Source organism: Biomphalaria glabrata, chromosome 12, assembly GCF_947242115.1.
Source record: "Biomphalaria glabrata chromosome 12, xgBioGlab47.1, whole genome shotgun sequence".
In the NCBI taxonomy this organism is placed as follows: Eukaryota; Metazoa; Mollusca; class Gastropoda; family Planorbidae; genus Biomphalaria; species Biomphalaria glabrata.
Window position 1 is genome coordinate 2889635 of NC_074722.1, and position 26544 is coordinate 2916178.

The 26544-nt window shown below is 35.9% G+C and overlaps 3 protein-coding genes and 1 non-coding gene across 17 annotated transcripts in view; 3 read left to right on the forward strand and 1 right to left on the reverse strand.

Moving 5' to 3' along the window:
- Positions 1-23482, reverse strand: part of LOC106058022 (D-dopachrome decarboxylase-like) — a 34204-nt gene extending 10722 nt beyond the window's left edge. The window contains exons 1-4 of one of the 4 annotated variants that reach the window (XM_056005082.1): positions 23362-23482; positions 23106-23248; positions 18005-18141; positions 15195-15367 (exon numbers count right to left, since the gene is read on the reverse strand). In XM_056005082.1, the coding sequence (XP_055861057.1) occupies positions 15195-15367; positions 18005-18112 (281 nt within the window). In that variant the 5' untranslated portion in view covers positions 18113-18141; positions 23106-23248; positions 23362-23482. 4 annotated transcript variants of the gene reach the window in all.
- Positions 1811-12535, forward strand: LOC106079211 (uncharacterized). 2 transcript variants are annotated; one of them, XM_056006605.1, is made up of 3 exons: positions 1811-2086; positions 9371-9541; positions 12193-12535. In XM_056006605.1, the coding sequence occupies exons 1-3, from the start codon at positions 1812-1814 to the stop codon at positions 12494-12496; spliced, it is 750 nt and encodes a 249-aa protein (XP_055862580.1). In that variant the 5' UTR covers position 1811; the 3' UTR covers positions 12497-12535. The 2 variants fall into 2 exon arrangements, with proteins under 2 accessions (XP_055862580.1, XP_055862581.1); XM_056006606.1 differs by having other exon boundaries at positions 9371-9523.
- On the forward strand, positions 21389-21460 carry Trnae-cuc (transfer RNA glutamic acid (anticodon CUC)). The gene has a single exon. It is a non-coding gene; the product is annotated as a tRNA-Glu (tRNA).
- Positions 23483-25904: 2422 nt separating the features above from the next.
- The window catches only part of LOC106077564 (CAP-Gly domain-containing linker protein 1-like), an 81100-nt gene continuing 80460 nt past the window's right edge, over positions 25905-26544 (forward strand). For 9 of the 10 annotated variants that reach the window (XM_056006591.1, XM_056006595.1, XM_056006596.1 and 6 more), the window contains exon 1: positions 25905-26079. The gene's annotated coding sequence lies outside the window, so the exon portion shown is untranslated. The remainder of the gene's footprint in view (positions 26080-26544) is intronic. The other variant, XM_056006593.1, reaches the window with a different exon arrangement.

Sequence of the window (26544 nt, forward strand, 5' to 3'; positions counted from 1 at the left end):
TGTTTCTTTTCTTTGGTAATCACAGACTGGGTGAGCCATACACAAGTCATGTTCTGGGGCAACACATTTGAGTCATGTTCTGGGGCAACATCTTAAGTCATGTAATGGGACAACACATTGTCATGTTCTGGGGCAGTGTCTTAAGCCAGGTAATGGCGCAACACCTTGAGTCCTGTTCTGGGGCAACACCTTGAAGTGTTTTGGGGCAATGTCTTAATTAAGTAATGTATTGTAACTAGACAAAGAGTCCTTTTGTGAGGCAATATCTTAAGTCGTAGGGGCAGTATTTCCGCAGTACAGTATTATTCCCCTTTCAAAAGTACAAAGGTCGCTCGCACTACCATATGCATTGTAATATGTAATCAATACGCGTGTGTAAGAAACCATTGTTTGACATTTCAAGATTCCAAAAGAAAACTAGAAATATCCTAACACAAACCAAACTTCACACAAACAAGAGCTATATTTAGACAGACCAAAAAAAAACAAACAAAAAAAAAAACCCACGTTGACAAATATTGAAATACCGCTAGAGGGCGTCATAAAAAAAAAATCCCACCATGATTACCAATCAAGCATTGATTCGGAAGTGTAAACTTTATAACTAAACTGCCCCTGATTAATCCCTGGCGCTACATAACTTGAGATTATGGTGTATTCCATTGGAGCTAGGCTTAATTAACTCACGCGACCAGCGTAAAATGGAGCAGTGGCTAAACATCTCACACCAGAGCCAAGAAACAGTCATTGTGTTTGCTATCTTATGGAAACCTCCCCCCCCCCCCAAAACAAAAATAAAACACGAACCAAAATTTATTTCTGATTTTAAAGATAAGACTGACATAAATCAGACGCATGTCGATAATGTCTGGGGATATTTAAAACACATTTTTTAGGTTGACCCAGTAGATCTAACCTATATACATTTTCTTAAGTGAAACAAGAAAACCAAGAGAGGTTAGTGTTACACTGATTGGCTGATTAGAGAGGGTCAGTGGTAGCCTGCTCATTAAGTACGCAACACGCAAACACACAACTACATCACATTACAACAGTAGGCATTCCTCATTAACATTTGGACTCGATGGCAAGCCTAATTATTATTATTATAATCGTTAAATGTCTAAATGCCTGGTGGTGTGGTAAACGCTCTGGACCATATTTGATAGTCTCAGGTTTGAACCCAGTAGGCCTATGCCACTATCCCCGCCGTGCTGCGGGTGGTTTGGGCTAGGATTTAATTCTCTGAATATCTGAAGGCAGACCCGAAACATGCAAAACAAACATGGGTACCTGACGTTAGTTAGGGAAAAGTAACGGCGGTTGGTCGTTGTGCTGGCCACATGACACCCTCGTTAACCGTTGGCCATAGAAGCAGATGACCTTTTTTTTTACATCATCTGCCCCATAGATCACAAGGTCTGAAAGGGGAACTTCACTATTGACGTTTTAAAAGAAAGGAGCTGTGTAATCTACGGTCACGCGAGTTCCAAAAATGATAGTTTTACTAACCTAGAATAAACATACCCAGAAAAAAACATAACTCGCAGCTAGCCAGAAATTATTAGGCTATGGGCAATCTGTGGTGGGTGATGGGAAACAAATGCGTGAATGAGTGATTAAATTCCGAACTCCTAAGCCTTAATCAATACCCTGCACGATTAGTTCTAAGATTATGTTACAAGTTTAACGGAACATGTCTTTCATGTCCATTGATACAGGAATAGGGGAATGCAGTACTAGACTCAACTCCACACGTCTGCCATTTCTTATCACGTGACAGCTGCTGGACCCCCCAAAAAAAAAAAAAAATGGCCGGCGTGATTCGGAGAATTTTTTTGACGGCGATTTTCTTTCACGTCAAATATTTCGCGGACACCGCAGCGCAGTGGAATGCGGCTCTTTTCAAGCCCGCGAGTCAAAGTTCACCTTCCAATGATTCTCACCTAGCGGCCAAGTTTGGCAACGACGGCGACAAGAGAGATAACTCTAGTCGGTGTGTGCAAACAGGGTTCGAAGAGAAACCATGGTGGCAAGTCGATCTTCAAAAGCAGTTTATAGTGGAGTCTATTATCTTCACCGCAAGGTATGTATCAAGACAACAAGGTATTGCTGAAGTGGATATCTCTAAAACTCTTAAAAGTTTTTTTAAAAAAGGTATATAAAGTTTGATTTCGATGAAAGATGGTCGTGATCTGCGGTAAGATCGACAACGTTACGACCAGGGCCGGCCTTACGAATTGAGGGGCCTAATTTAACGGATGCTTGTGTGGCCGCTCTTCTGTTTTTCTTTTACAATAGCAACTATTACTATCAATTAGATCATTATACCAACATTTGTTATACTACATGCGGAGGAAGCAACTCGAACGCAACAAGCACCAGTGGGGCTGATTAAAGTTACGTCAATCGTACGATAAGCCTGCACTGAATATGTTAACCCTATATATAGTACCAGGTGACCGAGCCTCGCTCGTTTGAATTATTAAGGAAATATATTGACTTATTTTGGATCGGGTAAAGACTCCCAATTCTAAAAGTTGCTCCCGTGTTCTTTTAGTTCTAAATGTCAATGTACATGGCGATTAGAAACGAAAGTCTCTCAAGTCCCCATACGGAACACGTTTAGGACGTAATCATCTTTTTGAAGTAACGTCTGTATTTCATAAGATAAGATACTGTCTAGAAAACCGCAGCTTACATCGAGTCTTTAATATTGCCTAAAAGTATTGGGCTATTATGGGCGTTGAAGACAGTCTTTGCAGTGTAACGCCTCACATAGTTACGTTCAGAAATTGATGATATTCTAAAAACAGCGTTTCCGTGGGGCATCTCTGTTAGGCCTACCACCTTTCAGCTCACAAAAAAAAAAAAAAGATTGCCTTTGGCATATGTTCGTTCCCCATACGGGATACGTGCCCTGCCCAGCGTGACTGTCGGGGGTTTATATTATAGTGGGAAGCGTGGTCGAGAGGCCAAGTGCGCTTGAACTTGGCTTGGCTACCTAGAAGGGGGCTCGAGGTTCGACACCCGACAGAGTTGTGTTTACTGAGCGCCTAAAGGCAGCACGGAAAACCAACTCCTAGATACCCCCTCCCCCCCCCCCCCCCCACTGGTCCACAAATGAGATTGGACCAAAAGCGCTCTGAGCATGCTATAAGCATGAAAGTAGCGCTATATAAAAGCTATAATAATAATAATAAACAAAAGAGGCGGCAGCGTACTCAAATTCGTTGACCACGAGCTAGATTTCATGTTTAGTGAGAGCAAGTAAGTCGTATAGTAAGTAATAGTAACCGTGTTATGACCATTTCCTTTGTGTTGGTACGGAACAGTAGACTTCGAAACTTGAACACATGGTCATAATTCACAACAAAGTCAAAGCTACCTACGCGGCTCTACGCAATTAAAGTGTAAACAATGTATAAAGCACTTTGAAACACAATAACTAATCATACGTCGGCAAATCTAATTTCATTATTTCTCTTCCATATTTCCATAACATAGACTTAGGCCTATATATATATATATATATATATATATATATATTGTATCTAGACTGGACAAGGAGATCTTTTAAAACTACAAAAAATGTGAAGTTTAAAAAAAAAAGTTAAAACAAGGCGTTGTTTTGTAAAGTAGTTATAAGAAGTAAAGTTGTTTTTTTCCAACCCTAACCTATGTAAGATAAGATAATTTTATTGATCCAATCAAATGACTACTATTGACAATATCAGCGTAACACCTGTACAATATCAGTATAGATATTGTATAAAAACCAAAGAAATGGTAATAGATTTTCGTAGGAAAAAGAAGGAAAATGATTTTGTTTCTGTAGCTGGAGAGACTATTGAAATAGTGCAAACCTTAAATACCTTGGTACTATCCTAGACAATAAACTAAATTTTACTGCAAATACTGATTATATCAGCAAAAAAGGTCAGCAAAGATTACGATTACTGAGAAAATTGTCCTCGTTTAATGTTAGCTAAAAGGCCTTGGCTATGTTTTATCACGCTCCTATCTGCAATATTTTAATTTTTAATATCACTGCCTGGTATGGCAATCTGAGCATTAAAAATAAAAATAAACTTTATAGATTCCTAAATGCTGCTGGTTAAATCATTGGCAAAAAAACAAACCCCATTTGGGCAGTTGTTTGAGACAAACATCTATAAAAAGCTAACAGGATCCTCGAAATAGAAAATCACCCTTTGTGTCAGGATTTTGTGATTTTACCATCACAAAAGATATACAAGACACCGATAGCAAAGACAAACAGACACAAACACTCTTTTGTTCCCCTGGCAATCAAATCATTAAATAAGAACAATCTGATATAAACTTTGTCACATGTAAATTATGAGTGAGTCTAGTGTGAATGTACACTTTGGTTTCTTATAGTTATAATGTTTTTTGTTTGGTGTAATGCACAAATTGTAAGACAAATTTCCATACGGACAAAAAAGATCTATTATTATTAGATGAAAAATTCGAACAACATTCACACACGAAACACATACACATTCACAACCAGCGCTTTATGAATTTGACTTCTATGTACTTCTCGATGTAACATGATTTAATTTTTAGATCTAGATCTAGTAATTGAACATCTCGTCTAATAATTATTATTTTGCAATTTTTTAAATACATAATCTAGAAAGATATAGGTAATCAATCTATTTAAATGTACATAAAGATGATTTAAATCAACAGACACGAATTATTTCGATCTAGGATTTTTGAAACATTATCTCAATGGAAACTAACAGGGGATGGCTTTGATTCATATATTAGCGTGAATATATAGTTCTGTGATTAATAGCCCATTCGGCATTAATGGTACACTGCATCAGTGGATTAAAGACTTTCTGATAGGGAGAGAACAAACTGTAATAATAAATGGCTCTAAATCAACACCGATAACAGTAAACTCAGGTGTACCTCAAGGAACAGTCTTGGGTCCACTACTATTTTTAATTTACATAAATGATTTACCAAATTGCATTACTTCAGGAACAAAAGTCAGATTATTTGCAGACGATTGCATAATATATAGAACAATAAAAACAACACAAGACACAGATATTTTACAAAGAGAATTAGATGAATTACAGAAATGGGAATCAAATTGGAGCATGTCTTTCCACCCAGAAAAATGTCAGTTGTTAAGAGTAACAAAAAAACTAAAACAAATTAATTCCACTTATCTTATTCATGGCAAACCAGTAACACAGACTAAAAACGCAAAATACCTAGGTGTTATAATAAATGAAAAACTGTCATGGAATCCACATATTGATGAAACTACAAAAAAATCAAACAAAGCATTAGGATTTATTAAAAGAAATTTCTATAAATCAAATAAGAACATAAAACTAAAATGTTATTTAACCTTGGTTAGGCCAATAATAGAATATGCATCCTCTGTTTGGGACCCCTCAACTCAAGAAAACATTAAGAAACTAGAACAGACACAAAATAGAGCAGTGCGATTCATAACAAACGAATATTCACATTTGACTAGAGTAACACCTTTAGTAAAATCACTAAATTTAGAAAGCCTTCAGGACAGAAGGCTCAAAAGTAAAGTAGCAATAATACATAAAACACTGAACCATAATCTTCAAATACAAAAACAAAATTTAATAAAATACTCTGAAAGACACAAAGATAAAGGCACATTCCTCGTCCCATATGCTAGGACAAATTTGTACAAATACTCCTTCTTCCCTAGTGCTATTAGAGCATGGAATGGGTTGCCTGAGCTAGCCAGGAAAACCAGTGACTTGGCAGAATTTAAGTCATTGGTTAATATGCATGACTAAATGCATGACGCGTAGGACGTAATCATCTTCTTTTTTGAAGTAACGTCTGTATTATATAAGATAAGAAGATAAGATTCTAAAGAATTGATTTTGCATTATTTCTAAACTTTTCTAAGACAGAAAAGATTGATTGGGGCGACTTCCATTAAAGCTTGCAAAAGAGTTATGTACATAAAAATCAGTATATTTAGGTCTGTGAATCGATCAGTCGCGGATAATAATTTGTTTCCGGTTTCCAGTCTAGATATAATATATTATTATATAAGTCTATGTCCTATAATAAATCAATCTACAATAAGATAGTGCGCAAATATTTAATTTGGCCAATTGATTCATTAAAACTTGTTCTTGTTTGCTAAGAAAGAGTATCATATATATATATATATATATATATATATATATATATATATATATATATATATATATATATATATATATATATACATATATATATATATATAAATATATATATATATATATATTGTTATAAACTTGGTGGTGGCACAGAGAGGGGTAGTGGTGTGTGTGTAGTCAGCCGACGCAAATCGCCCCAGGCCAGCGCTAGACGAGCGGTCAACCGTGACGAGTTACCACGGTCGGCCGAGACGAGTGTCAACAAGATGGTTCGGGTTCAGGAGCGTCACGAGAGTTGTAGTCATTTGACCACCTAGAAATGTCGAGCGGCGTTCTGTCCGGTTCGAGAAGGCCAGTAGGGACCCTATATAAAGAGCGGAGGTGTCGCAGTCAAGACGGTTCACGGCAGGGGTTCAGAGCCCGGTTCACTACAGTCCGGTCGACTACAGCACAGTTCAACGGTGTGGTTCTGTACGGAGCATTACGACGGTTCAGTGCGGAGTACTGTCAAGTACAGTTGAGACGACTGGCGTCTTGATCTTGGTCTGCGATCGAGTCCGACACAACGAGCCTAGTGTGTGAAGTCAGTCCTGAACTGTTGAACCCGGTGCAAGCCCGGAACGAGACGGAGAGACCAGTGCAAGAGTTGATACGGCGGAACGGTGTTATCGGAGAGATATTTGTACAGTGTACGTGTTGCCAATTGTACAGTATTGGCTGTTATTTATTCAACTATTAAAGTGTTACGTTACTTTGGAGCCCTGAGTTGTCAAGTTCTTTAAGTTGGTGGTGTATGGTGCAGTTTGCAGAGAGCCTGGATAGTGAGATTCGTAACAATATATATATATATAATTTTTGTTTATGTACTTGGAGATATACATAAAATCCATAAAATAACCATTCTTGGCGTGAACAAATATCGATTCGATTTTTTGTTTCTATCATTTTTGTTTTTGGACACTATTAAAACCCACGCAACATTTTGGTATCAGTGATATAACAATAATTACACAATCTAATGGACAAACAAACAAAAACTATTGTTCTTCACACACGCACGCACGCGCGCACACACACACACTACGTTTGAACACAATCACACATACGAAACATGTATTTTTAAAAAGACAATAAATGAACAACATTTAACGCCAAAATGTCCGATACTAAAATGTTCTGCTTCGCACCGGAACAGGAATAACACAGTGACACCGCTGTCAAATTGGACATTTTTTTTTTTACAAATTGAAATTACCGTCACAGCAAAGCCAACCGACATATCAAAGAAGTGTACTACTGCGCCGCTTACCGGACAAATTTGAATCAGCACAGCGGGTATTGCCCAGGGATTCCCTAACATTTCGCGAAATGGCCAAAGCAGAATAAAAACTTAATTTTCAAGTACCGGTACATCGGGTATTGGCCACACACTTCGGCTATTTCGCAAATTTACCACACTTCGGATTTTGGCCGTAACATATACACGCACACCGGATCTCGTGTATAAATACACACCTAATCTAATAAAAATGTAAACAGACACACCAAATATGATGGGAAATTATATACACACCAGATCTGGTAAGAATATATACATTACACACCAGATCTGATTGGAATTAATAAAAAACACACTAGATTAGAAATGAATTCATATGCACACATCAGGTCTGATAGGAATTTATACAGACACATCAGATAAGGATTTATATACACACCAGGTTTGATAGGAATTTATAAACACACCAGGTTTGATAGGAATTTATAAACACAACAGGTTTGATAGGAATTTATGAACACACCAGATCAGACAGGAATTTATGAACACACCAGGTATGATAGGAATTTATGAACACACAAGATCAGACAAGAATTTATGAACACACCAGATCAGCCAGGAATTTATGAACACACTAGGTTTGATAGGAATTTATGAACACACTAGGTTTGATAGGAATTTATGAACACACCAGGTTTGATAGGAATTTATGAACACACCAGATCAGCCAGGAATTTATGAACACACCAGATCAGCCAGGAATTTATGAACACACCAGATCAGCCAGGAATTTATGAACACACCACATCAGCCAGGAATTTATGAACTAGGTTTGATAGAAATGAATACAGACACATCAGATCTGATAGGAATGTATACAGACAACATAATCTTACGTAAATGTCATTGTATAAATTTCTATACTTTAAGATGTATCATAATAATAATTAAAATGATCATGATTTAAAAACAAAAAAAGAACGCACTGGCGACCACCCAGCCAGACGTTGTGGTATCCCCATGTCTCCAGCAGCAGCCCTGGTTGGATGGTAATAATCTCAATTCAAAAAGTAGAGTCTGAAAACTTTATACAAAGCGTATATCAACTCTCTCTCTCTCGGAGCAGGTTGAAACTTTACACAATGATTTACTGTACCGGTACCTAACGAAACATGAACCAATTTAAAAAATCAACCAAGTAGTCCATTAATCATTGGTAATTAATTAATTTGTTTGGTAGCGAAGAAGGGAAATAAATTCTACATTATAGAAAGGTAGAGATGTAAATGAGGAGCTATTCTCCTTATATGAGTTTTGTATAGAGAGCACCTGGCTGCATGCGGCGTCGGAACGAGACAGCTGGAGGTCACTCACGAAGGCCGCGGGATACACATTTGAGACCAAAAGAAAATCCGCTGCCGAGGACAAACGCAGACGACGAAAAGAAAATCTAAATCGACCACCTGCGGACAATGGTTTTGCTTGCCCTGGATGTGGCAAAATAGGCAGGTCACAGCTGGGGCTGCGCAGCTACGGGAAATACTGTATTCCTCATTAATCTTCGGACTCGAAGACAAGCCTTATTATGTGTTTTTAAGTAGACCTATTTGTAAAAAGTATATTCGACATGGGCAGATATGAAAAAAAAAAGGTGAGAAGGCCTTTTTTTGTGTGCACTTTATAAAATGTGGTATACTTTTGATTTTAAATCTATTTTATATACTATGTTAGCCATGGGCGTAGCCAGGATTTTTTTTCGGGGGGGGGGGTGTTGAACCCCAAGAATCCCCCCCCCCCTGGCTACGCCCATGATGTTAGCATGCATTGCCTTGCCCTTATGTAAGAATACAAAAACTTGCTTACTGCTAGGTCTAGATGTTAAGTCAATACATGAATTTCGTTTCAGCCAAACTGCCTTCAACAAGACAATAAACTATGTCATCGAGGTCCATGAATCACCACCAAATGCAGCCGGCCCCCAAGCTCCAATATGCAACACAGAATACAATGTCTCCAATGACCTCAACCACATCAAGTGTAGGGATCCGAAAAAAGGCCGGTTTGTCCGTTTTATACAGTAAGAAACTTTTTTACCAAATGTTAATATACTTATTCTGCAACCCTTTTTTTTTTTTTTTCACAAAGCTTATATCAACTCCCTCTGTCTGTCTGGTAAATAGTGTTTACACTTATGTCTCCCACACCCAATCTCGGATCAAGCTGACATTTTTTCACAATTATTTCTTTTACCTGATAACACAAGAATCAATTTAAAAAAAAAATAGCCAATTAGTTATTGGTAATTAATTATTTTGTTTGGTATCTCAAACAAGGGAAAGAATTATTACTTGACTGAAGTGGTGGTATAAGCAGAATTAGTCCCCTTTATAGGTCGTCGTCTGGGTCTTAGAGAACACAGCATAAAAAAAAAAAAACTAGGACGAGACTATAGAAACAATAGATGACCATACAATCTTCCATGTACATAAGCTCTCCACTAGAAGAGTGGTTACCGTGTTGGCTTGAGAAGCCTGAGAAGGCTTGAGTCATGAATTCGAATTCAGGTCGTTCGCCCCTTTTTTAAAAAACAATTTTTTAATGTTCTTTTATTGTTAGTCTAGATCTATCACAAATTTAATGACTAGACTGATCCAAACTAATTGATACAACCATATAACTATACCGCATGGTGTGTGTTTTAATAGTATATTTTAATTTTTTATTTGTTTCTGTCGATCTCCGTTCTAAAGTAAGTTTGAGAGTTCATAATTAAAATTTGCGGTATTAACTCGGTTTACCAGATGCAGGGGAAAAAAGTCCTTTTTGAGATCGCATTCTAAAATGTGAAAATGTCTGGCTTTTATTCAGTTGTTTAGTGTAATGACATAAACCAACATTCTTTCATTAATTCTGGTTTTAAAAAACAAACGCACTTATGAATGATTTATTGTCATGTGTCGACTCCCACAAGATATTCTATATGGTGATTTAAAAGAAGGCAGGAGAGTCGTAGGTCGCAAATTTTTCTGGTATACCGATTAATTCTGGTTTTAAAAAACAAACGCACTTATGAAGGATTTATTGTCATGTGTCGACTCCCACAAGATATTCTGTATGGTGATTTAAAAGAAGGCAGGAGAGTCGCAGGTCGCAAATTTTTCTGGTATACCGATGTATGCAAACTATTACAAACGCGACCAGAAGCTCTTCAGAATTGAACCAACAGTTGAGAAAATGAGGCAAGGATCCAGATTGATACCTAGCATAAAAGAAGGATCAAGGATTGCAAATGGCGTACACACCAGAAGAAGAAAAAAGGATGAAACTGCTACGTCAAGTGATTACCTGTGACCGCAGATGTGTATCAAGGATTGGCCTCTTTAGTCACTCAAGAAGTTGCAAAGGGAAAAGATCTTCCCTAGAGACGTAAACTGCCTCACAGAGAGAACACTCAAAAGAAATGGATATTAAAATTGTTCCGTTGACAGGACAGAAAGACGATATATTTTTTTGACAATCTCTTTCATGAACTATGCTGTCTGTCTGTACACAAGTCTGCTCAGCAGCAGTTTGTTACTCAAAAGCTCCTCAAGATTTTCAAAAAGTGATTTCAAAGCAGTTGCGGCACGTTGGATACAAGAAAGACTCACAAAGTACCATCTAAAAAAATATCGTTTCGTAAAAAATTTTGTGGGTCATGTTTTTTTTTATACCTGTAAAAGCATTTGTCCTACTTTCTTAGGGCGTGTACGTGTTCTGATTTGATTTTTGGCATACTGTCACATTTAAGGCCATACCGTGCCCTGAATTGTTCAGAGATTCTCTCCTCTCTCTACTCGGTAAATAAATGCGTCACGTTAAAAGGTATACAAGTTACAATTGAAGTATTACAATCAAAAGTTACAATTGAAGTATTACAATCAAAAGTTACAATTGAAGTATTACCATCAAAAGTTACAATTGAAGTATTACAATCAGTTTAGTCATTATTCAAGTGCTATTCTCCCTAAATAAACTTATTTGGATTCTAGCAATCAGTGCCACTTCCCAGGATCTACGCTGTCAAAAAGTGTTTTGATGTTATTCGTGTTAAAATATTTCCTTCTAATATCCTGGTATGGAGGCGCGGTGGCTGAGAGGTTTAGGCGTTTGGCTTTGAAACTGGGGTCTTGGGTTCAAATCTCGGTGAAGAATTTCGTGATTTTTAGGGTATCTAATGGGTACCTGACTTTAGTTGGGGAAAGTAAAGGGGTTGCTCGTTGTGCTGGCCACATGACAACCTGCTCGTTAACCGTTGGCCGAAGAAACAGATGACCTCAACATCAACTGCCCTACTTTTAATATTTTGGTATCTACATTGCGGTTACAATTATTACAATATATAAAGGAATGTATAATGCAGGTGTGGCAACAAATCTTAAGTCTGGACATAGGAGTACTTCCATCTCGTACCAAACCTTGGAATGTGGATCGCCACAATTAGTTTTAATTTATTGTGGGTTAATGTTTCCCATCTTGGTAAACAACAGAAGTTATGCATTGTCTTAGGTCCCTGTAGGGAATTCGGGTTCCTTTTACTTCTTCTTGGAGGGCCCACTCTGTTTGCTATTTCAATCCCCTCGATACCCACTTAGGACCCACTGAACCTGATCACTAGATATTACGTAGAAATAATCAATTTTGTTTGAACATATTTAAACCAGGCTATAATCTGTTTTTCTTAAATAGGCTTACCCAAGGCTATCTCCAGTTTTGCGAGCTGGAAGTGATAGTATCAGGCCAAACTTCATATTTCAAGGCCACTAAGAGTTTACAGGTCAAGGCCATACTGGCTGAGGTAGTCTTATCCAGAAGTTTGCTGCACTGCGCAGGACAGTGCAAGAATCACAGGGCACTTTGGTTGTGCAATGCCTTCAATTGGTTTACCAAGTCGAGAGGATGTGAGATGCTCTTAACTGATCCAAATGATTTGAATAAGACCTCTCACCTCACAACAGCAGATGTCAACTTTTACATTGAAAACTTTGGTTAGTGTTCTTAGAAATTTTGGTTAGTATTTGTGAAAATTTTTTGGATTTTTGGATTTTTTAAAAAAAAATTTGATTTTGGTTTCTGAAAAAAAAATTGTGGTTCATGTTTTAAAAAAAAAAACGGGTTTATGTTTTTGTTCCATAAACTGCTAGTAAAAAAAAAAACAACAACAGCTAAACATTGTTTAAAACATTATGTTTTGTTTTTTTTGACTTTACATTTCATTCTGCAGAACCTAACATCATTTATATAAAAAAGATGACACAATTAAGAGATATTGGGGTCAATGAAATTTAATGAAAAATGTAAGAAAATGAAACGAAAAAATCAGGATTTAAAAAATAAATAGACGAAATAAATAATGTTTAGGTTGACATATTGAAAGATCAGTGTTGCCAACTGCATAGTAAAAGATGACTCTAAACTACAAGAACACACATAAATTATTAGATCTATATGGTCTATTGAAATACTTCACTGATCTATATTTCCATATTTTCATGGCTACACTATTTAAGGATTTGCCTCTCTGTATGAACATCTGTATGAATAATTAGGTTTAGGCTTTGCAGAGTTTAGTACTGCTTTCCGCCATTAGTTTCTTAAGGAGTTAAATGTTATCAAATGCTTATAATTTATGAAAACAAATCAAATACAACAGAATTGAGTCTTTCCCAAGAAATCCATTCAAACTAACAGACGCTTACTATGTACAGTAAATACTATCATGAAATCTCCATGCACTACAACCTCTTTTCAGTTGAACGCTGTCAAAACTACTCTCTAAGCATAAATCCCTTACGTCATAACAAATGAGGAAGTGGATTGGAGATTAATACATTGTGAACGACAATATTTATTTCATGTAAATATTTTTCTTGAGTAAGCTTCATTGCCATGAGAGTGACTAATTAAAGTGCACTAAATAAATGTACATAGGATGATTGTAACATATTTCATGCATGCTCACAAACAGATAATTAGCCAAAAAAAATCTGCTATTTTGTCATGCGACCTTTTAGTTTTTAGTAGTTAGTGCTATGTCAGAGCCAAATGATACCACATATTAAAAGATCTGTCATGAAATAGTTTTTCATTGGCAAAAATCAACATTGTAAATTTCAATTGTTTTACTTTAACCTAGGCATTATAAAAAAATCTTTAGAAGAGCCAACTGGCCTTTCTTCTATGTATGACATGTCAGCTGCAAATAAATGATTCAAATTTTGTTTTAATTGTGGTTTTGACTGTGATGAAAGAGTATGTAAATAATAAGAATTAAAAAAAGAGTTTATACTAAGGAAGATTTCAGAACTTTTTCAGTTACCTCAATGGAAGCAATGAATGAATATGAAGTTTATTTTAAACATGTAAAAACTGTTTCTTGTGTTCTTGCATAAGGAGTGATGTGAATCACCCGCTATTTGATAAACAAAATTTGACTGAAAACACAGGCCATAAGCCGAGGCTTCAATTGCAGTTGAGCAAGAAGTTAAGTTGAGTGGTTAAGCGCTCGGTGGCTGAGTGGTTTTCCTGACCTGGGGTCCTGGGTTCAAATCTCGGTGAAGACTGGGATTTTGAATTTTGGGATTTTCAGGGTGCCCCAGAGTCCACCCAACTCTAATGGTACTTGATTTTAGTTGGGGAAAGTAAAGGCGGTTGGTCGTTGTACTGGCCACATAACACCCTGCTTGTTAACTGTTGGCCATAGAAACAGATGACCTTAACATCATCTGCCCCATAGATCGGAAGGTCTGAAAGGGAAACTTTTATTTTTTTACTAGTCTAGACCTCCTACAGAACAGCAGGAATCAGCAGTGGGCAAGGTCCAAACTCATAACCATTGTAATGGCAGAGGGCAGGGTCTGAACTTAGGACCATTGCAATGTCAGTACAAATTGCATACCACACAACAAGGCACCCAATAATATAACTACAGCAGGTTTTTATAGTTAATAAATCTGCAATCTTCATTCATCTGTTTTGTATTACATTGTTCATATGGACCTTCAGAGTTTCAGAACATTACATCTTAGCCCAAACCTCCCACAGGATGGTGGTGGTTGGCAATGGGCAGGGTTCAAACCCAGTGCCATCAAGCTATCCAGAGTGCTTGCTGCCTGTGTCAACAGAGACATAACCTATAGGCCCTGGCATTACTTACTATCAACCCACATCTTGCATGCCATATGATAGGTATCCATTCATACGTGTCATCGTAATATATAAAGTTTGATATAGTATTAATAATGAATTAAATGATTTTATGTTTTTTATTTATACATTAAGATAGACTTAAAGGCTCTAGAAAACTTTATTACATGATTTAGAATTTTTTTGAAATGACCTAAAAAAAAAAAAAATAACAACTCTTGAAAAGAGAGGAACCTGAACAGTTCTTTCGACAATATACATCAACAAACAAGCCACTGACATGTCATTTACGATTGTGTCCAAAGCAATTTCTTATAGAACATTTTTATCAATAGCCATCAACATGATGAGGGAATATATAAAAAGATTTATAGACTTATTGCCCCACCGGCCATTTTCTGTGCCCTAATGCCAACATAGACTGTCCGCCCCTGACACAAATATTATCTTCACACAGATATTATTAACAAAACATATAGAGAAGAAAAGGATGAACATCGTATGGAGCAGATACAAAAATGTTCTTGTTATATTTGATTTCTTACCTTTCTGCTGGAAGGTCCAGTTCATCTTGCAATAATTTCTTAATAGTGGGAGAATACGTAGAATTTCTTTCAGCATCAAATACACCTACAGCACTGATTTCCAGAGTACATGTTGGTTCTGTGTTACCTTGTCTGAACATCCGTACATTAGGAACAACTGTTATAATCATCCTCTGGTGAATAGAGTATTGAGAGGTTTTAATGAGCATTAATTTCAGTGACATATGGCTAATTGTACTGTACATTTTTAGATTTTCAATAATTAATAAACAGAAATTGAACAGTTTCACAAAACATTTAAAAACATTTTTGAACAGTGTTTTTGCTTTTAAATCAATAAGCAAGCAGCCTTTGTAAAAATTTAAAAAAGGGGACAATACTCAATTTTCTTATTAATGTAATTAAATTCCTATTAACTCCCTTTAGTAGTTTCCAAAAAAAAAAAAAAAAAAAAAAAACCTTTTTACTCAGCAAGTATTTCATTCTTTCTTAAAAATGATATAATTGACACTGTTTTGGTCAAAAGATTTTTAATAATAATAATTTACTACATGTTTAAAAAAGTTTCAGACTTTAGGTAAATAAACTGAAGCTTTTTTTTTTTTTTAGCATTCTGAACAAAAAGAAAAACACTATACTATTGCAGATTTGTATTTTTGGTGGTGATGTTTATCTTAGATTATTTTGTATTTCATAATGTAAGATAGGACTGGATTGCTTTCCTTATTCTTTTTTTTTCGATCTCTTCCCAAATAGAGGAATTTCTATTTCTACACCTCCTTAAGATGTTTATACACTAGGGTGATAGGCTCATTAACTTTACTTAGACTTAGGTCCTCCCGTGCCTTTCAGCGCATTGGGCGGCAAGCTGTCACCATAAAGATCTGTCATTGGCAATGTCTGAAGCCTCCTCCCACTTGGTGTCCACTGTTCTGAGGACCTCCATGAAGGTGTGGCGCCAAGTTATACGAGGACGTCTCTGTTTGCGTTTTCTTCGTATTGGCCTCCATGTCATCGCAACTCTTGGTATGCGTAGTTCATTTTGTCGTAGAACATGTCCCGCAAACCTCATATGACGCTCTGTCGCAACCTCACGAATTGTTCAACTCCCAGTTCGGCATAGGATTTCCTTGTTTGAGACCTGATCTGTGTAACTGACTCAAAAAATCCATCTCAGCTATTTTTGTTGAGCCACATTTAGTCTTTTCTCAATTTTGACAGATGACTTCCATGTCTCACACGGCATATGTTGCAGTTGGAATGACGATTGTGTTGAGAAGGTGTATTTTTGTTTGTCTCAAGTCTAATGGCTTGGCTTTATTTAAGACTTAAGGTTTTTTCCAACACCAATCATGCAGCATACTCGAGAAAATCAAAGAAATTTTAGCCATATTAGAATGTTAATGGCAATCTCAGTTGGTAAAATAAAAGAGAGAACTGAAAAAAATATTGTTTACTAACAATTTTCATGCTGCTAAAATAATAAACTACAAACAGTGAGAACTTGGTGATAAAAAAAGTAATATAAAGTTGTTCTTTTTTCAAAGCAGATCTAACTAATATAATTGCAATAACTAGAAAGGGTGTGGAAAACAAAACAGGATCACAATGGCTATTGGACCTAATGATGACATAGACCACTGCAGAAGAACATAAATTCAGACTGCACAGCCTTCTAACAAGATCCTCATAGGCTCACTAAGACTTTCCTGCAATACCAGGGAAAAAAAGGAGAGGCAGACAGAGGCAGTCGATGGGAAATCAAGATTAAGGAGTTGGAAAGACCTGTCTATGGAAGAGACTCTAATCCTGACAAAAGACAGAAAGGAATGGAGGATTGTCAGATCATGTGTGGTGCCCAAAAAGACTATGGGACAGGTGAAAGTAATGAAGAGACTGTGTAGGTATGCTCTAGGTGCCAATCAGAAAACTGTCAAAGATACTGGGATTTTTTTAATTAGAAGTTCCTGCTCAACACTGGATGCAGTGAAGGTAAAAACAGTTGTCACGCTGACCTTGTGAGAGTGCCAAATTGTCCCATGAAAATGATCTGATTATAGTTGACTCTTGATTTTCTGACACTTCATAATCCAACGCACTCCGTAATCCAAATTCATGTCTACTGTAGTATGTATACTTTTAGAATGCTTGTAGGCTTGTAATTAAATTCAGTTTGTTTTGTTAAAACTGAAATCATTTGTTTTGTATTTTTAGATCAACAAATTTTTTTTTTTTTTTTTTTTTTTAATTTGTTTTTTTTATACCCTTGAAATTCTAAGAGAATATCTTATAACATCATAAACAGAATTGTATTGACATATAGACTACAGCTGAATTCTTTGAAGAACAGCAACATTTTATTAATCTGACATTTTCGGTAATTCAACACACCTCCGGTCCTGTAACCATTGAAGTACTAAGAGTCAAGCATATAAAGTAATAGGCCTAAACTCAATGCGACCATCATAGAAAAAAAAAAGGAGTTGGATTCCTTAAACATTGTTAACTGGTAAAACTTATGTGGATTGTAGCTACAATGAATGTCTGAATTTTTTTAGCTAAAAACAAAAGGAATTTAATGAAAGTATCAGTATCAATAATAACAATCACATAAAATAATAACAAAGTGATACCAAGTCAAGAAAGGTTAATTTTCTAGATATTGGACTACATCCAAAATGCATTATTTAAACAAATGTTTAATGAAGCGTTTCACATTGCAAAAATCACCTAGAATGCAGCTTGTAAAATAAATATTTTATGCAAACACAATACACTAAGTGAAGAATCTAAAACAATTTAAATATTACCTCCAAAGGTTTTCCCAGCACCTCAGCCACAACATTTGCAATTCTACTTTCAATGCCATCCTTCAGCTCCGACTCTTTTTTATTGGTGTAAAGGTAACAGAGTGGCATGGTCACGTTTTCAAAAGGAGACCCTAGGACTGAAAGAAATAAGTGTCAGTTTAGAATGTAGGTCACAGCTGAGTCTTCACGGCCATGTAAAATTATAGAATCTTTTGGATCTGAAACACATTAAAATTAAACTCCCTTCTTTTACTTAAGAATACTGTGCCATATAAACAAAAATAGTTATTCATGAAATTTCTAACTATATTAGACAAAGAACTGCTGCTAGATGGCCAATTTTCAGCCTTGACAATTGATCTAATTTTTAAAATGGATTCAGTACACTAGAAAAATTAATACCAGTATTAAGTGTGACATAGAAATATCTTTAATCAAATTCCAGTGTTATATTGGACCTCATTCACCAATCGTAAACAAACAACATTTAGTCACGTGATAACATTGATAAAACAAAAAAAAAAACTGTCATGTGATAGCCACTGTGTATTAAAAATAGATCGTAATTTGTATAGAAGAGATAGAGAATCACATGGCTAAATGTTGTTAGTTTACGATTAATGAATGAGGTCCATTATGATAATTGTCATGTATCTAGATTATTCTTGTTATTGATAACAACAAAAGTTTTGTATCTGTGACATGACCACCTAAGACTAAGAGAGTACAACAGATGTTTTCGGCATAGCTAAAATAGCTAAGGATAGTTAATTAAAAATTTAATTTTATATTTCACCTTTGTTTCTGGATGATTCTTACATTTTCTACATCTAAACTTAAATGGAAAATTTATAAACAGGCAAGAAAAGAATGGTTTCTAATGTTATAGATTACAGGCGTTACTTAAAAAAAAAAAAAAAAATAAGTCCTACGCATTTCTTGTGTCACCTAGTCTATGCTAATTCATTGGTTTTCCTGGCTGATTCAGGCAACCCTGAATGCATTATCTAATAGCACTAGGGAAGAAGGAGTGAGAGAGAACTAAATATCTTCTTTTCTGAGGAATGTCTGTACTCAGTAGGATAAGAGTGAGGAGTCAAAACCCAATCATACTAAAAAAAAAAACTAGTCTATTTTAACCCATACTCAAACTCTTTGTACTAGGTTCATCTAGACCAGCAGTTCTCAACCTTTTATGCTCGGTGACCCCTTTTTACAATCCACCACTCTGCCGCGGACCCCCCCACACACACACACACATATACGGCAATAGAAGAGTAGACAATTTCCGATGGTCTTAGGCGACCCCTGGCAAATCGTCATTCGACCCCCAAGGGGTCTAGTCTTACTAGCAATGCCACTGCCATGGGATGGCATTAAAAGGATAAACCAGGTCTTTGGTTTTCCTTGCTGGCTATGAAACAAGGAATGGCCTTTCTTTGTATCCTTCTGAGTATTTTATTAGAATTTGATGCCCTAATAGCACTAGGGAAGAAGGAGCATTTGTACAAATTTGTCCTAGCATATATGGAATGAGGAATGTGCCTTTATCTTTGTGTCTTTCTGATTATTTTATTCGTATTGTTTTTGTATTTGAAGATTATGGTTCACTGTTAATGTTTAATTGCTACCTTACTTTTGAGTCTTCTCTCCTGAAGGCTTTCTAAATTTAGTGATTTTACTAAAGGTGTTACTCTAGTCAAAAGTGAATATTCTTTTGTTATGAATCTCACTGCTCTATTTTGTGTCTGTTCCATTTTCTTAATATTTTCTTGAGTTGAGGGGTCCCAAACATAGGATGCATATTCTACTATTGGCCTAACCAAGGTTAAATAACATTTTAGTTTCATGTTCTTATTTGATTTATAGAAATTTCTTCTAATAAACCCTAATGCTTTGTTTGATTTTTTTTTATAGTTTCATCCATAAGGGGATTCCATAACAGTTTTTCATTTATTATAACACCTAGGTATTTTGCGTTTTTAGTCTGTGTTACTGGTTTACCATGAATTAGTTAAGTGGAATTAATTTGTTTTAGTTTTTTTTGTTACTCTTAATAACTGACATTTTTCTAAGTGGAAAGACATGCTCCAATTTGATTCCCATTTCTGTAATTCTGTATCTTGTGTTGTTTTTATTGTTCTACTCTATATTATGCAATCGTCTGCAATTAAGTGGAATTAATTTGTTTTAGTTTTTTTTGTTACTCTTAATAACTGACATTTTTCTAAGTGGAAAGACATGCTCCAATTTGATTCCCATTTCTGTAATTCTGTATCTTGTGTTGTTTTTATTGTTCTACTCTATATTATGCAATCGTCTGCAATAATCTGACATTTGTTCCTGAACTATTGCAGTTAGCTAAATCATTTATTAAATTAAAAATAGTAATGGACCTAAGACTTGGAAATCATTAATCCACTGATGCAATGGACCATAAATACCAAAATATTTTTATTTTTAAAGCAAACTATGGAGATGAACTTTGTCAAAAGCCTTTGAAAAATCTAATAAGATTAAAGATAGCATCTACTTGCTCACTATTATTATCTAAAACTTTTGAAAAATCATCAATATTAGTAAGTATTAGTTGTGTTTCACATGATCTATAATCTATATTTGTCTAAGTCAGTTTAACTTTAAGATTTTGCTATTTTATCATATAATTATCATTATTATGTGTTTAGGATTTTAAAATTAATACATGTGAATTGTGATGCTACTCTAGAACTTTTACTTAGATCTAGATCTACTAGATCATCTAGATGATAGATCTAGTCTAGTACTGTACTGTAGTACTAGTCTTTACTATTACTAGTATAGTCACTAATAAGTAGGTAGTTGTATTCTTAGAGTACTTAGTTAGACGACTTGAAAGTTAGACACTAGATCAGATGTAGACACTGTTCACTAGACTTCACTCATCTCAGTCACTAGAGTTGACTAGTCTAGAGTTAGAGTGAAATAATAAACAAAACTTTTCTGCATAGATGATTTAGACATATATAGATCTAGACTCTAGACATACAAATCACATATTAGTGACATATAGTCTAGATCTAGATTACCTCAAACGTCTCGTAGATCTATAGTATAAAGTATACTAATAAACTATATATACCAAGGAAAGGAAAGTGAAAGTAGACCTAATTACTTCCTTTGACCTTTGGTCTTGATAGTTAACAGGCAAGGTTCTAGCCTTGACATTTAGAACTAGATGAATATTTCTAAAAAAAATGTTATTACGATATTTAAAATAAAAATTATTATCTAAATCTAGATTGAAAATAGCATTTAAAAAGGAGACATTAAGTAGTATTTTACAAATAATAATTTAAGAAATGTTATAGAGTTATAAATATTTTAAATGTGTTTCAGGAACACTCCCAAGTGGTCTAGTGGTTAGGATTCCGCGCTCTCACCGCGGCGGCCGGGGTTCGATTCCCCGCTTGGGAATAATTTTTTTTTTTCAAGCTGAGCTTTTTTATAATTACATTATATAATTTACCATCGAAAAACAATCACCCTTATTGCAGGATTTAATATCTGTTAAAAACAGCGCAAAAGAAAAAATAAACTTCACTGACAACAGCAAATAGTGACAACGTAGTGTTCATATTTTGGTAGGGTTACCGTCAAAAGAGTTGAACCGAAGGCTCTTCCAACTCTTGGCGTGTAAGCCTGGAAGAGGTCCAAGTCAATGCCTATGTAAAATATCGCTATTTCTGATGAATCTGGCACTCCGGGAGCATGGACTAGAATGCATGGCCGAAGGCCGAGCACACCGGGAACCCCCGCCATTTTCCTATGTTTTACTAAGCTAACCGTGCAGGACTCGCCATTAGTATAACGGTCCCTTGAGGAACGGCGCATGGATTATCGACAGGGACGTGGAAGCTCTCTTTTAACTCCGCACTGTGCAATGGGAAAGCTCTCGCATTTCCTTATAGACACTCCCACAGGAGTTTTGTGTTACTATTCATTTAGCCTAATCACGATCACCCGAGTGCCACATTGAGGCAGAATGACGTACCCGAAGGTAGGGTTACCAAACACATTACACGCCCATAGTAGAAAAGGAGGACACAGCCTTAATCTGAGACCTACAAAGTTTGTGATATGAAAAACACAAAAATACAAACCTCCTATTTAAATCTTTCAGGACCGGCCTTAGGCACATACAAACTAGGTAGCCGCCATGGGCCTCCGATTGGTGGGGGCCTCACATAGGACTAAAACATATTTAAAGAGAAAAAAAAACAGGGAAACTTGGATAAAATCTGCTAAGATCTATTGCTCTATGTCTGCTAGATATCTAGCTCGCGGTCAACGAATTAGCGTACGCTGCCGCCTCTTTAACTATAATCCACGGTAAAAGCCCGGCATGAGCTTCTTAAGAGTCCGAGAGTCACGCTGGGTAGGACACATATCCCGGATGGGGGACGAACATATGCCAAATTCAATCTTTTTTTAGTGAGCTGAAAGGTGGTGGGCGTAACAGAGATGTCCCACGGAAACGCTTCTTTAGAATGCTAACACGATGTTTTTAAGTCTGGTTGGAAAAAATGTGCCATTTTACTTTGTTACAAAATGCTTGTTTTGCCCTATAACGTAGAGATTTTCTGTCACTTTCCTAGCATACTAATGACTTAATGAATATACTAATTTCAATATTGATGCCTGAACGTAACCATTTGAGATGTTACACTGCAAAGAGTTTCTTCCAAACTAAATGCATGACGCGTAGGACGTAATCATCTACTTTTTTGAAGTAACGTCTGTATTATATAAGATAAGATAAGAATAAAAACCTAATACTTTTAGGCAATGTAAACGACTCGATGTGAGCTGCGGTTTTCTAGACAGTATCTTATCTTATGAAATACAGACGTTACTTCAAAAAGAAGATGATTACTTCCTACGCGTGTTGTATATGGGGACATAAGAGGCTTTCTTGTCTAATCGCCATGTACATTGACATTTAGAACTAAAAGAACAGGAAAGCAACTTTTCGAATTGGGAGTCTTTACCCGATACAAAATAAGTAAATATATTTTCTTAAATTATTAAAACGAGCGAGGCTCGGCCACCAGGTACTTACATTAATTAATTGATTATCCAAAAACAACCACACTAGACAGCGCAAAAGAAAAAAACCCTTCACTGACTCGCTTGATAACAGCTGATAACTGACAACGATGTTTTCATACTTTGGTAGGGTTACAAAACACATTACACGTCCATCTGAGAACAAAAAGTAGGACAAAGCCTATACAAAGCAAGAAAAAAACAACAACTTTAAAAGCTAAACTAAGTCCTACAAAGTTTGTGATAAGAAAAACATAAAAATACAATACCTTATTCAGGATGATTTGTAAATCTTTCAGGACCGGCCTTAGTGATAGACAAACTAGGCAGCCGCCTAGGGCCTCCGATTGGTGGGGGTCTCGCTTAGGACTTAAAACATCTTTTTAGAGAAAAAAAAAACACCAAAAAACAAAAACATCGAAACTTAGATGAAATCTGAAACCTAGCAAAGCTCTATTGCTCTATGTCTGCTAGACTAGCCGTACGTTTTGACCGCAACTTAACGTTCATTAACGAAAGCTTAGAGTTACTTGTTAGACTACCAAAGTTAGAAAAAAAACTTTTGCTGAAAATGTCGAGACGTCATTTCCGATTTTGTCTGTCAACAGTGTCGCCTTACTCAAGATGCCATCCCTGAAGTTTGTCTGGTTTCACTGACAACCGTTATTTTAAAATACGCCAAACAAAGTTGTGACTTAAAGTGCGAATGAATTTGTATTTCTCACTCCATCGTGTCTCACACAAAAGAGGTAAATTTAGCACCAACGCTCTTGCTTGGGACTGTTACGGAAGAAATAGATAATCTTCTGGGTGACACCAACAGGATTACGTATATCTGAAACGCCATTCAGGTCACTGATAACAAGATTGTCTGTGGGACGAACAACTGACAAGGTCTGCTTTGGGATATTTTTCACGAATCCTTGTTCTGAATGCTAAACATCACGAGACAACCATCGAAGACGAGTTGTTTGTTTATGTTTCGAGTGTACTTCAATGTATTCACTGAAAATGACGTTAGACACAGGCAGTGCGTCCCTCTAAACAACAGGGAGAAAACCAATGAATTCTTCTCGAATACAAATTCAATGCTCAAACACACCAATTCAGTGCCAGATATATCTGCATTTTCATTACCGAAATACCAAGAAAAAGCAGTTAATTTATTCTGCTGCCAGTGCTCCGTCGATACAAATCAACGTTTTGACTGAGATGGCATGGGAAGAACTTTCTTAGATCACTTCTATCGTAAACTGGTGGACGTGTTTAACCTGCTATTTTATTGAACGCTAATGATGACCTCAACTCCACTAGACGTAGCCTAAATACATTTACGAAGATGACTGCACTCTTCAATCGTGTTCAAAGAAACTTTCACGTGTTTTAAATCGAAAGATAGTTGGCTAGAATTTTTCCTCAAAAACAACAACAACAACAACAAAAGCCAAATTTAATCATTTTCTAGGCCTTTACTAAATATAATGATAACTATGCAAATGAAAACAAATGACTAACGTGCTATAGAATATTGAATTGAGAACCTTTAATACAGCGCACATGGTCAGGCATGAACTACAGATTAGCTTATTCTAGTTTATTACAATAATAGCTTATCCCCTTTAACTTTATTTCAATGGAAGCACTACATGTTAATTTTGCTTCCTAGCCAGAAGTTAATTGATTTGACGGTGTAAAAAAACTGGCTAAAATTTGGTTACTCAGAATTCAGAGGGGTGCACGTACATGGTCTGCCATCAATTCCTGATAAGCCTGAGGCTAGTCTACTACAATCGCACTTCAGTCACCAGTGGAAGCACTACTTAGATTTAAATCGATCTGATGGTGCAAAAAAAAAAAAAATGGCTTGAGTTTGACTGTTCAGAATCTAAGGGGGTGCAAGTGTTTTTTTTTTTTTTTTTGCCCCATCAGATCAATTACTTTCACCCCCTTGCTAGCGCCCATGTATAAGGTTTTGATGTTTCAGTGCTATTATAAGGTTTGAATATTTCATGGCAACAAAGACAGAGTTTGTGTGAAAACATAAACTCAAAGTCGGCTCCCGAAGTGTTCCGTTCAGGCAGGTAAAAGGCAGGCTGCAATATTTCAGCAAGACTATCAGAAACTATGAACTACAAACTATCAACAACTACAACCCTATCTCTGTCGATACAAAAAGAAGAGACGTGCGCGTGTCGAAAGTGTTGCCCTGTTGTATTGTTAGTTCGATCATATAGTCTATGGTTCGATTAAAGACACGATACCACATTATTCGGATATTTATTAATGTTATTATTTATTTTTAAAAGGCCTATATTGTTAATATTCACACCGCTTGTGTTTACGTAATAAAATGGTGTTACTAATATGTCTTCCCTCTTAAACACTAGTTTGCTATTTGGGTAATACGAATATTCTACAATGATAATCTGATTGATTTAATTCTTTAATGAAGGGCCAATATGTTAATTAAGGTCTCAATGAAGAAACTTTTTTTCTTTGGTTTAATATCAAAGTGTGTTTATAAATATTGAGATTTGGACTGTCGTGTGTCTCTTTTCTTCAAAAATACAGCCGCTACTTCAAAAAAGAAGATGATCACGCCATACGCTTCATTATCTTCTTTTTTAAAGTAACGTCTGTAATATATAAGATAAGATAATACATAAGCTTTATTTTTTATTTGAATCTAGAAGTAGACTTTAATATAAATTAATTAAAAACAAATGTTTAAGAAAGTCACCGAAACAATGAAGAGTGTTGGAGTGGGCGTCACCTTTTCCTTTAGAATATTTGCGCATGCGTACATGAATTACTGCTCTTTCCTTGATACACAGACAGAGTATGACATGTAAGTTCGGTCTGTGTGCTTTAGATTTAAGACACCCCTTAGTCAGTACTTGTGTTCTATTAGTTATGGACATTTCTTTTGGAATTAGATCACGCACACGGTCTAGGCACTATCTTTAATAGTCACATTCAATCTTGAGGTATGTAGAGTAATGTTTACATAATTTCTTTTATTTTTAATGTTACGGCAATTAATCTAATTAATGAATTATGCAGCTTGGACTTGGTCTCACTTGCCTTGGTGACTGCTCTGTAGACTGTAACTGTATGAGTATGATTATTTAGTGTACTGTAGTGATAGTGTAAATTACTAAGGTCTAAATTAGTGTACTATAACTGTAACTATCGATTTATACATACTATCTCAGATCTGTAAAAATGAGTGTAACTGTAAGTACTAAGTGTAATCAGTAATGTAGTTATTCTAAGTTATGTAGACTAGTCTAGGCTTTGGACTGGTAGTAGGAGTGTAGACAGAATGTGTTGTAGAGTGTAGACAGTGTAGATCTAGAATCTAGTCATTCTCGATCTAGTCTAGTTGTGTTAGCAAGTGTTACTCAAAGTTGCATTTGTATGATTTGTTCCAGAGTAAGATGGGCTTTATA